This window comes from Oryzias melastigma, linkage group LG7 (assembly GCF_002922805.2).
Source record: "Oryzias melastigma strain HK-1 linkage group LG7, ASM292280v2, whole genome shotgun sequence".
NCBI classification, from domain to species: Eukaryota; Metazoa; Chordata; class Actinopteri; order Beloniformes; family Adrianichthyidae; genus Oryzias; species Oryzias melastigma.
In genome coordinates, this window is record NC_050518.1 from 28,069,799 (window position 1) to 28,082,927 (window position 13,129).

General features: G+C 37.6%; 1 protein-coding gene across 1 annotated transcript in view; it reads left to right on the top strand.

Annotated features, from left to right (window-relative positions):
- plxna1a (plexin A1a) overlaps nt 1-13,129 on the top strand; it is a gene marked incomplete in the record, with an annotated part of 315,581 nt that overhangs the window by 228,299 nt on the left and 74,153 nt on the right. Inside the window, 2 exon segments of the mRNA XM_024293231.2 lie at nt 1,378-1,474; nt 9,759-9,982. Of these exon segments, the coding sequence (XP_024148999.1) occupies nt 1,378-1,474; nt 9,759-9,982 (321 nt within the window).

Below are 13,129 nucleotides of genomic sequence, written 5' to 3' on the forward strand. Positions count from 1 at the left end.
AATGGACCAAAACATCACTGCTCTAGAGGAGATCTGATGGAGGAATGGACCAAAACATCACTGCTCTAGAGATCTGATGGAGGAATGGACCAAAACATCACTGCTCTAGAGGAGATCTGATGGAGGAATGGACCAAAACATCACTTCTCTAGAAGAGATCTGATGGAGGAATGGACCAAAACATCACTGCTCTAGAGGAGATCTGATGGAGGAATGGACCAAAATACCAGCAACAGTTTGAGAAAACCTTGTCAAAACTTACAGAAAATATTTGACTGTTGTCATTGTTAACAAAGGGTATATAACATTGAGATTAACTTTTGTTATTGACCAAATACTTATTTTCCACCACAATTTACAGGTACATTCTTCAAAAATCAGACAATGTGATTTTCTATATATTTGTCTCATTTTGTCTCTCATAGTTGAGGTATACCTATGATGAAAATTACAGTCCTCTCTCACCTTTTAAATGGGCGAACTTGCACAATTGGTAGCTGGCCAAATACATTTTTGCCCCACAGTACATTTTACTAGTTTTACAAAAAAAGGCTTCATACTCAACTTTTGCAAACACGTAGGATGCTAACAAATGGCTAACAGTGGGTTCTATTATACTTTAATTTTTCTGGGAAAAAAAGCTTCCCCTAACGTTTAGGGGGATTGATTTTCCCGCTGAAATTACAAACAACAAGCAAGTGCATGTTAAAGTTTCGATTTATTTGCATGAAGTTTGGTGCAGATTAGACAAAAAAACCTATTATGGCACAATAGGGATGTACAAACACATGTGTGGGTGGGTGGTTGTGTGTCTGTTTCTTATCCTCCGTTCCCCAAATGGGATGGTCAAGCCCTGTCTACCAAATCCAGTGTGTCAGTGAGCAAATTGGAAATGCCAATTTCACTTAACTCTGCTTCCCATCTTATCTTTCCCAAACCCTCATCTCACCACTTAGCTTATGTTTAAATGAAAAGGGTCCTTTCAGACACGTCACTGTGCGATTTCTGGCTCCATACACTTCCCTGGCCATCTCTACACCTCCTCTTCACTTTCTTTTTCCCCTCTCCTCATCCATCTCCCTATTTTGATCTTGTCAACTGTCCCACTCCCTCCGACTCTCCTCATCTCCTCATTCCAGTTCCCATTTCTCCAAGCCTATTCGACTGTAACCCATCTTCCCTGTGTGTATATATGAGATGTGCCTATTTAGGTGGATTTATGCATCAAGTGTTCTTGAGCTGTATCACTGTTTGCAATCACAAATTGTGGCTGAATCACTATGCAAATGCGGACCATATCTCAGCCGATTTCCAGTCTGGGTTTGTTCTGAATGGAAAGTTTCTCACGCTCGTCACGTCTCTGTTTCCCTGCTGCAGTACGACTACGAGGGCAGTGACATCAGTGACCTCCCGGTTGACCTTTCTGTGGTGTGGAACGGCAACTTTGTCATCGACAACCCCTTCAACATTCAAGGTAGGACTTTCTCCCCTTTCTCAGCTTCTCCTGGCAGCAGAAACATGGGCACATTTCTCCCTTTTATAAAACCCCTTGTCATTTTGACAACCGTCAGGGAGAAAGCCGAAAATGTACCATTTGTTTCAAAAACCACTATGCTTGTCGCATGGATAAAGGAGGGCAACGGCGACTGATTGATGGATGGTCATAATAGCAAACAAACATCCAACACAGAAATTAATAGGGATTGATGTCGGACAGGAAGCCAAACAAATGGGGAAAGCAACGGGCAGAAGAAAAAGGAAGAGCAGTGGCTGGATGACAGCTTGATAAATGCACTGTGTAATGGCGAGGGTAGATGTGAATGAAGGGACTGATAAAGAAAAACAGAAAGCGACATAGAGGGATGGTATTTATTATTTTAAATCGGTATTTGTGCATGAAGTGGAAAACAATTACCAATTCTAAATTCTTCATCAAGTGTAATATATTGGGAGGTGGAGGCTAATGATTTTAGACGTTCCATTACACAAGATAATGCGAGTCTTGCTCTTGTGTGTCATACAGTCCTTTTTCCTCTAAACACATGCAGAGTCCGATTAACTAACCATTTCCAATCTGTTAGTTTCAGCTGCTTTTCTGTTCTTTTTGATTTTCATCCTAAAATTACATACAGTAAAGTCACATCTCTTAGCGTTTCATAGATTTCTTATATGCAGTTTATTGTGCATCAGGCCTGTTTTCATTTATTGCAGGATCAGTGCAAACATTTTATTACTGGGTTTTGACAACTGAAAGAACTATCTATGCGCAAACTTTTTTGCTCAAAGGGCCAAAATCTAAACGGATCCCAGTCCACGGGCCAAATACAATATTTTTTTGCATGTCCAGAAATAAAAGGAGTAAAGAAAGAATTTGGTTTAATTTATTTATTTTTATTCTGTATTCATTAAGGTACCACACATTAATAAGAATAAAAAGTAAGAAAAAATTGTCTTTGGAACTTTTAACATCAAGGCCTCACTGACAATTTCTAATTAAAAAACAAGAATAAACTAAAACAAACTTTCTTCCAATGAAAACAGAAAACTGGGATCCTAATGAGAGACGTGGAGCTGCTCTTTTGAATTTATCCGTTTGCTGTTGTCGCTCCATCATGGCGAGCTGAAAGACAACTAAAAGCATCTGAAGTGACCGTGAAGGCTCTTTGGAATTTCTAATACACAAAAAAGCCCAGTACTGACTTACATAGGGGTTGTTTTACCCATAGCCGCAGGCAAACAAAGTGCTAACAACACCACCTGGAGGCTGAAAGTATATTACAGCCGTAGAGTTTTGGAACACCGTAGATCAGGGGTGTCAAATTTCATCGCACAAGGGGCCAAAATCCAAAACACACCTCATGTCGCGGGCCGAACAAGAGACCTTTATTGAACACTCTACAACTACATTTATAAAACTTTAAAACTGTAACTTTTTAACATAATTATGAACTAGCAAAAAAATAAAAAAAAACTTAGGTTAGGCAAAAAAACCAACAGTTTTTAACTAAACATTCTGCGGCTTCTGCAGCCACGGCTTGGCTGCAAAGATAACCTTTGGTGGGTCAAATTTGACCCGCAGGTCCCACTTTGGGCATCCATAATCTAAACTGTAATACTGAAATAATCTCTTATAAAAATATGAAGGAATATATAAATTATAATTTTAGGTATTTATTGTAAAATAAATATTGTAATGAACCTGCCCACTATAGGATCTGCGGTGGGCAGAAGGCATTATGGGAATTAAAGTTTGGGTTAGTTTTGTCATCAGTTGCATCCATAAGTTAGTGGTTCCCTTCCAGGGTGGACATTGGATTGTTAGTTCATATTGTGCGTGCTTGTTCAGTACAGAAAAGACCCAGTAAATAGTTTTAACTAAAATCCTCTGACTCTACCATCTATTTAGTACTCTCTGTACTTGTAGCTGTTTGGCGTCATGTGACGAATGAGACACGTGTCAGCTTCTAAAGTGGTTCAGGCAGAAGTTGCTATCAACCTCCTGGTTAAATCCTGCTCCATCTAACGTCTGTCCAGCAACGGCAGGCGCTGCAATATGAACTCGACAGCAGAATAGTGCTAATCAAATGAAAGTAGTAAAAAATGAACTTCTGGATGATTAACTCTAGCAAAGGATGCAGTGCAGATGGAAGCTGACTATAAAACTAACATCTGGTTTATGAGTGTCAGAATGATTCCACTGAGCTCTCAGGGCAAAATACAGAAAACCTGGATGAAACCACGCAGCAGACTGCTGGTCCGAGGAGGCGTCAGTACCCTTCCAAAAGAGAAGAAAGGTCGACAAGGATTTCAAATCTTGCTACCCTTGCATAAGCTACTTCCTCCACAACCCAAACCTCAAAATAACAACAGATGAGAAAATGGGTAGACAACTGTAGTAACATTAGTGTTGGACTCAAGACACAGGGTTTAAAATCAGAACCCCAGAGAGAAATTAGCAAGGAAATCTGCAACTTTGAATACCAAATATAAACACATATGCTGATGATGAGGTGTTTTTTTAAGGAAAATAAAAGGAATATAAAGTATTTCTGTGTGGCATTGATATCTATCTATCTATCTATCTATCTATCTAGAAAGAGAGAGAGAGATCTACTCTACAAATAAAATAAATAAAATTAGTTTCTTGACACTAAGTATTAAAAAATATGGAGAAAAAATGGACTCATCTGATTTGTGTGTGCGTGTTTCTTGATTTGTAACTCATACAATACATTTTGTGCTAACTTTATGTACTTGCAATTGTGTTTTCATGTGTACAAAAATTACAAAATACAAGAAAATACAAAATAAAATTACATACACAAAACTTTCAATTACAACAGCTTAAAACTAACTACACAGACATTTTTTAAAAGTAATTATTGACACAAAGGTATTTTTTTATCCATGTTTGTTGGGTTATTCTATTCATGACACAATTGTCCGGAGACAAAAAGGTTAAGAAAAGCTTTTATATCAGCGACCAACAGATTACCTAAAGGATTTAAAGGGGTCATACCATGAAAAATCAACTCTCTGATCTTTTAAGTGTATTATACTGATCATTTCTCACTATAATCAATCCCAAGGTGGTATTTTGATCCATTCATGCACTTCTGAGTAAAAACCTTCGCTTTCAACACTAGCCCCTCCCATACCTATGAAATGAGCTTGTCCTCACCAGTTTACATCATAGATTGAGGACAGCCCATAGACTGTATATAAAATAACTGGTCAGTTCAAGCCCCCCTACTTCCGTGTTCCATATAGGAAGTACCACTGGGTTGCAAAAAGGCCAAAGTCCCATTGACTTCCATTGAGAAACAGACAGTTATTTCTCAGTCATTTTATATGTCAGAATAATCATTCTTCCTCTGCTGCTTTCTGATTAACTTCTTTTTTCTAATCCTAATTTTTTTTAAAGATTTTTTTTCCATTATCACAAGTTATTAGAGTTATAAATTGACCAATCAGATGGCTCAATAAGCGTTTGTGGGTCTGACGTCGACCGTCTGGGGGGTTTGATTGACAGATGACGGGTAGCCAATGGGAGCAGACTTCATCAATGGGTCCGTGAAGACCTTTTAACACCTACTTTACAATTCAACAATGTACCAATCATTGTCCTACTGTTGTTTTCCTCAATGGAATGTACCGATGCAGCAGTTTAAAACAACAAGAGGAGCATGCTGTCGACATTTTTAGATGAGGATTTACTCTGTAGAAATAGATTTCAGTCTGAGGTTATGTGCTTTGGACTTTTTTCTTTGTTTAACGTTCGTTTTTCTTTTTTCACTGTTTTGATTGTAGCTTATAAATTCTAAGTTGCGTATCATACAGAATGGTACAGCTCCTCCATAAAACCACCAACCAAAGTTTCATCTTCGCTGCACTTTTCCAGATTGCAGCCTGAATTAGACGCAGCCGTCTGAGGAGCGCGAGACAAACTTCAATGGATGTTATCGTATTTTCAAACAGAAAAATGATGTTCACTTGTTAGAATGGTTAACGCGCAGGAACACCAGCTCTAGGATGACTTTGTGAAATGGGCGGGACCGACAGGGACTGAAAGGTGGAGCCTCAGAGATTGAGCTGTTTTACTGCCAGGTATGAAATGAGTCCACAAAAATAACTAACATTTCATATATAATTTGCTTTTTAGTGTTCCAAAAGTAATATATGATAATTTATATGGATATTCACTCTGAAAGGCTTTAGAAAATCATGGTAATGCTCCTTTAATACTTGCACTAAGACATCCAAAGGGTGACTGGAGAGAATAATGTTCTGTTAGTGGTAGATTGGGAGGAAACCTCCAACAGAACCAGACTCAGTAAGGGTTTCTATTATCCTTCAATTACAAACTTTAGTAAAACTGTTGTGATAGTTTGTTGAACTTCAGTCAGCATGAAGACATGGCAAACTGTTCCTCCCCCTAAACCTACAGGTTCGGGCGTGGTGCCGTAAAAGTGACATAAATGTGGGTGTGGGCCTGCCTGACTTTGAATCAGAGTCTTCAGCATCCACTCATGCTCTTCAGAGACAGACGTTCCACACAGGTGTCAGATGGGTCGTATGGATGAACAATCCCATCAGCTCTCCACAGATTACACAAATTCAATGCGACGTTCATTGTTAAAGGTCTAATACCTTTGAAAAACACACTTTATGAAACTGTCCCCACTCACACAAATCTCATAAAGACCTTCTCCTCCTTTTCTCTCCATCTTGCATTAATCCCTCCTCGCTTCATCCCCGCCTTCTTCTCTCTGAATTGGAGCCGCATTATCCGTCTGAGGCAGAGCGGCTCGGCCCAGCTTTGCCCCGGTGTAAAGTGGAGATGTTAATGTTAATTAAATCATTCATTTGGTTCAGATTAATTAGTGTCTCGCTACTTTTAAGCTGAGGCGTAGCTAATCAGATTAGGCCGAACAGAGGGCCGAGTCAGGCAGATGGAACTGAGAGAGGCTGGCTTTGAAGTCCAGCTGCCTTCTGTCTGCAGGAGCAGACTCTGCCGCTCTCCGTTTTTCCAGCTTCGCTTTTCACTCGTGAGGAGCAACCAAACGCGCCTGCAGGTGTTGGCACCTCAGCATCACCCGAGATAATTACGACACTGATTAAAAGATAAAACAATTCATTCACTCCTACTTTTTGCTTTCCATTTTGCAAGTGGCTCTCCTCCTTTTCCTCGTCTCCCATCTTGGTTTTTCTCCCAACCTGAGTCACTTTTTCTGGCTGTGTTCCTCTGATCCTCCGAGCCTCGAGGGCCCACATCATCTTTGAATTCATAACAATCCCTGTTCCTGTTTTGTTAACAAGCACAGCTGAAATTCATCCTTCCCCTCTTCTTCGTTTCCTTTCATCTGCCGTTCCTTCTGCTTCTCAGGTGTTTGGGTTTTCATTGATTTAATTAACAATTTATTTATTAATTTTTTTACCTTTGACTTTTTCCACTCTGCAGACATGAGTTTTTTTTCCTTCCAAGAATAAATTATCAATTCCCTGTTGGCAACAGAAGGCATTACCTGTTGAATTAATTTTCGCTGATCTCCCTCTAGTCTCTTTTATTCTTCTTAAAGTTATCAGTGAAAACAGAATTCTCTCATTGTCGGAGCCTCGCAGTGCCAATAATAATCACCTGCTGAAGGTTTTAGGTGTTCTGTGGGTGATTAACATTCATTTATGCCGCTCGGCTTCCTCTCAGGCCCTCCAAATTTCACTTTTCTTTCCAAGTTTGACTTTTTTTCCAAATTTATGAGCCAAAACAAACTCTGTCCATCAGTTATTTTAAGATTCTCACATTTTAAGCATTTTTTATTTGTTTTTCAAACTCAATTTTAAATTCTAAAATATTTACTCACTAATTTGTTTTGATTTTTGATTTTTGATTTTTTTTCTTTTTTATAGCTTTTATCCTGTTGTGGGTTGTTGTATTTTTCTATATAAAATCCTGCACAGTAATATTGGAAAAAAGATTTAAAGAATATTTGTCAATTCAGCCAAAAATGATATTTTGTGTGGCTGCCAAAAGTGGAAAGAAAGACAATTCTGCTGTTTCAGGGAAAGTATTTTGGACAAATTATTCACAGTTTTAATCCCAGTTTGTTTATTCTTACTTTCCTTTTTTGAAGGGGCTTGCACTAATTCAGACTTGCAAAACAAGTTGCAAAGTTAAACAGCAATAAACAAATAAAAAGAAACTGAAAATATTCAGTATTTCATAGCCAGATTTTTGACACAGTATAAGACTTTTCTCTGCTGGTGTGTTTTTTTGTTTGTTTTGTTTTGTTTTTATGTCTGTTTAAGAAAGTGTGAAAATGTCAGTTTTCACCAGATATTATTTACAATCTAAGTTGAAAGCAGCTGATAAGAAAACTCTGATGACCCAGCATTCAAGCAGCACTTAAACGCATCAGTTACACAAGATGTCAAAAGAGTCTCACATCAGATTTGTGCGTAAATGTGGTTTTGTGTGTTCGTAGCAAGGGATTTTTGCATAACTTTTAAAGATATTTGTGTAGTTAGTTTCAAGCTGTTGTAATTTTAAGTTGTGCATGTATAAATTGTGTATACTTTTTATTATATAATTTTGGTACTTATGCGCAAAATGTATGTATAACAAATCAAAACTTACGCACGCACAAATCCAAAGATGTACTCAAATCGGGGTGAGTATATTTTCTCTCCATAATACTGAGTCCGAGCCCCGGATTGCTGAAAGGTCAACAGGTTCAACTTTTGACGTGCTTTCACTGCCCTCCACATTTTGTACCTAGAGCCCATAAATGTACTTAAAGTCCTCCTACAACCTTTTTTTTAAATTTTCTTTAAACGTTCCCAGTGGGGTTTTAATTAGGACTGTGAAGTTTTTAAGACAAATTCCACATCCTAAATGTTTTAAAAAGCCATTTTTCCTGTTGATCTGAAGCCTTAGTTTCCAAAAATCCCTCTGTGTGGGCGTGGCTATGGTGCTGAGCTGCATAACCCCGCCCCTTATCGCCCCCAGACATGCTAGCGAAACACACATGAAAAAATAAATAAACAAACATGATCATTTAGGCTGCATTAGCACTAGCTGGAGCTCATAACTGATTTCATCCTAGCTAGGATGACGCTTTTAGAGGCAGATGAATGGTTATGTTCAGGACAACGATTCCGGTATCCGGTTAAACCACCCGGAGGTTCCTTTATAGCAGGTTATAGCGGTGAGCTGCAGCTCGGTGCTCCTGCACGGATTAGATCAAGCGCGGACAGCATATTTGTGACAGCTAATGTTATTTTACTTTCAGTTTCTTTTTAAATATGTGAGGCACACTTTAAAAAAATCCCATCTTGGACACAATTAAAGTACAGCGGGCAATGCAATAATGCGCAGCATCACACCATGGCATGGTTTTCAATCACTTTTTTTCTGATCGTCACATATAAATACATACATAAACATCCATCTAAAATAAAATCTACCGGTGAAAGAGCAGGCTGTCCACTGTGTCCTGCATCCTTCTTCAAAAATAACTTCATACAAAACTCTGATTCTTTCTCCATCCAGTTGAAAAATAACTCTTTTCTGCAAATAATCGAATAATTATTGACGTTGACCAGTAAATCCAATCCATTCTTTCCTCAGAGCAGATTCCTTAAGAAAATAATGAAAGCTGACATCACTATGGCCTTTCACTGAATTACGATTCTATACAGCACAGAGGTGGGCCCCGACGCTGCATCCAGGCTAGCTATCGTGACGTAAGCAAGGCTCTGGAATTCTGAGTGACACCTGAAGCGCACATTTATGCCTGTTTACTAGACTCTTTATGTGAAATAGTCGCTGGAACGCAGATTTGCGAGCCCGGTGTGAACGTAGCATAAGACCAACTGAGCGGCGCTTCTTCTTCTGTCGCTGTCAGTAGTAAATACTGATACACACACTTACAGTGTCATCCTGTTGCTACTTATTTAAAAAGGAAAACCACAAATTAGTCCCACCGCTGACAAACTATGCAAAAACCGTGACTTATCCAAAAAATATCTGGTATTTTTTTAGCCTTTCAGCTGTTCTTTCATGTTTTGAACTTGTTATGTACGCCGCCTTGTTTGACTGCCGTCATGTTTCGGCGCCATTTCTGTGATGGTTTCTGATTTGATCAATAGTTGGCATTTGTTGGCGTTTTATGATTTTATTCTCCAGTGAAATGAGCTTACATGAATATAGAAATGATGAATCAGCTCATATTTGTGTCTTCCTCTTGTCTATCGCCCAGCTCACCTGTACAAGTGCAGGGCGTTGCGGGACAGCTGCGGGATGTGCCTGAAGGCCGACCCGCGCTTCGAATGTGGCTGGTGCATTCAAGACAAGAAGTGCTCCTTAAGGCAGGAGTGCACCAGCGGAGGAAACTCCCATCAGCCACTGCAGTTGGCTGAAGGTGCAGGATGGATGCACGCTACGTCTGGAAACAGCCGCTGCACCCACCCAAAAATCACAAAGGTAAGACACAAGAGCAGCATCTGTGAGGAAAAGATGCAAGTGCTTCAGTCTGGTGGAGGTTTTTTTGTTTGATGACATCATGACAGGCGTCGATGGTCTTCTTAGACTTTCCTTTGTTGTGATTTATATTAGATATAAAAGAGCATTGTCCTGTTGTTAAAGTTCATTATTTTTTACCAAGTTTATCAAGTTTTAATTTAAGAGAACAGTTTTAAATAGTGGGCATTTATGCTTCACTGCAAAAATAGACCATTTGAAATAAGTACAAAAATCTCAAAAGTTGAAATGTTTTCTTTAAAGAATCCAAAAAAACAATAATAAATAATCTGTCAATGGGGTAAGACAAATAATCTTACCAAGAATTAAGAATTCTTATTTTTAAGAAAAATATGTAGTGACTTAGACATGTTTTCTTAAACTTATATATATATATATACTTAAAATTGAGAAACGTTCTTAATAAGACACAAAATAAGAGATTGTTTTATCTTTGAAAACGGTCTTTTTACTTCTAAAGTTTTTGTTTTTGCAGTGTGTTAGCTGAGCACAAAACAAAAAATATAAACAAATAAATACATAAACAAATACTAGTATTTGGCAGTAGTGTATGACTACAATTGTGTCATAATAATAATTCAACAATCATATTTTCTTTGGAAATATTTATATTTTTCCGAATAATGTTGCATCTGTAATTTCATGTTTTTATCAAAACATTGTTGTTATTTATTTTCTTGTTATCGTGAGCAGATTACATCATAAACATGTTTGGTTTATATTTGTATGGCTCAATGCACTGACACTTGTGTGCACACAAGGTTTTTTGCTTTTCTTTATCAGCATTTTTTAAGCTTTTTTCTACTTTTTTTTCTTTGTTAAATTTATTTAGAATAATAATTCATTTTGGAAGCTGACTGTGCATATTTTTTAATTTAAATAATTTGAATTTTCCTTATTTTTATCTACTCACTTGAAAATGTTAAGAACTTCTTCATTTAAATGTTTTTTTTTTTAATCACGTTATGTAAACACAGTTTTCCTCTCCAAATAAAGGCTTAGCGTGACGCCGACGTCATCGAGATGCACAGAAAACTGCATTTACATTCCCAGCTGCTCTCCTATACTTCAAACTTTCTCATGGGATTGAGGTCTCAAATCACCTGCAAAGACGAGTAGCACTGTTTCTTTGAAAACCAAATCTTGGTCTCGCCACCTCCTGAAGACCGTGGTGTCACCTGTGAAGATCTAAGGCTTGTAAATCTTGATGGGCTGTTGCGTCAGCCGCCTTTGTTCAAGTCCCCGTGGTCACAGAGAGCCCTACGTGTCCTGAACTCACAATGAAAGCTGCTCTATTTTAATGTGCTGCTATTAAAACCCTCTCATGTTGGGACCTTGTGCCTGCCCTTGGCACACATTACACTCGGTTACATCAAACTGCGGCTCTGGAGACAGACGCACCAAGAAGTTTGTTTGGTTTTGATTCTTTTTTTTTGTTGGGCTTTTTAGTTTTAGTGCATGACCTACAGGTGCTGAATCCATTGAAGTGTCTTTAGATGTATTTAGCTTTCTCTCTTTTAGCTTGTTTTATCTTTTTCTTCTGTGACTTTACACTATTACCATCTTTGAACCAATAGTTACAGCAAAAATGAAATATTTGTCGAGTTTCTACAGTCTTTCAAAAGCTTTTAGAATATGACTCCCTGTTTGTCAAAGCACAAGTGGGTTTAAATGACTGCTGTCAACAAAGTGCGTAGTGCCTGTGCAAGGACATTTCCAATAAATATTGCTGGAGATTGTCAATTTTCCACTGTGACGCAAGTCAGGAAGTTTAGAAAAATGTGAAAAATTTGGAAGGAAATTGAAACCTGATTGGGACTGATTGAAGAAAACAGAGTCACTGAGTTGGGGTTGCAAATAGTTTTTGATTTCATGTCAACAATTCAAAAAGTGTGAGAAATGTGACGCAGTAGTGAGAAGTGTTAGCAAGCTATGAAATAGTTTCATTCAAATACAATTTGATTGTGTTAAAGTGACAATTGCCACATTTTTTCTGTCTCCATCAAACCCAGGGAGGCTTGAACTTAAAATACATTTTGTGTTGATTTATAAAACATAAAAATCACTGATTTAATCTAAAATCTCAACGTTAAAAGGAGCATAAAACGATTTAGCTAGAATATAATTTAACGGTCATCCATCAGAAGTAAACTGACCACTGATGATGTGTATTTTACTCCTGTTCCATGTTGGGATCCATCACAGCCCAGAGATTTACTAACTTTAAAAACTGTTGAAAAATATTTAAAAGATAATTTAAGTAATTCTCATTTTTGTTAGTAATTTTAAAATAACTTCATTTGATTTATTTTCTCCTTTGTATATTAGAATATAAAAAATAGGACAAATATTTAAAAAAAACAATTTTTTCTGCATATTTTTATCATTAAGTTATACTATTTTTAGGTATTGAACGCTGTGTTATTGTTCCATTTTTTTATTTATCAAAATACAAAAACAAAAAATAAAAAATGTATTTTTTTAAATGATTTTTTTAATAATTACATTTTTAATCTGAAAATATAAGGCAAGCTGTTCTATTTGTAAGTGCACTCACCTGAGAAAATGCTTATTTTTTCCATTTTGTAAAGCTCAAATACCAAATATTTTATAAGTGAAGTAAATGGAAAAAATATTTTTAAATACATCTATTTCTTTACTTTGCATTTGTGATGCACAAATGTTCAGAAATACTGCCTGTGCAGGACAAAAACCTCCCAGCTCATGCCTGATCCAGCCACAGATCATCCGTTTACTCTGGTTTTCCTCTTTAGAATGGTCTGAAACGGAACGTTTCCACCACAATGGGTCAGACTGTGTGGCTGAAAGAGCTGCTGGCACAGGTCAATGAGGGGAAGGACAAGGAATGTCAGGAAAATTATTCTGACAAGGATCACCTTTACCTCTGTCAATCGGACACTTTCCAATTACACCAGTTTCTCCTCTGGAATGACATTTTTCCATCCATGTAGCACAAGAGGTCACCTGATAGATTCTGTGGGAAAATCATGTCATTTGTTTGGGTTACAGTAAAGGTAAGAGGGACGTTACAGCTTCAAAAAGTGAAAAAATATTGACAAGAACTTTTAC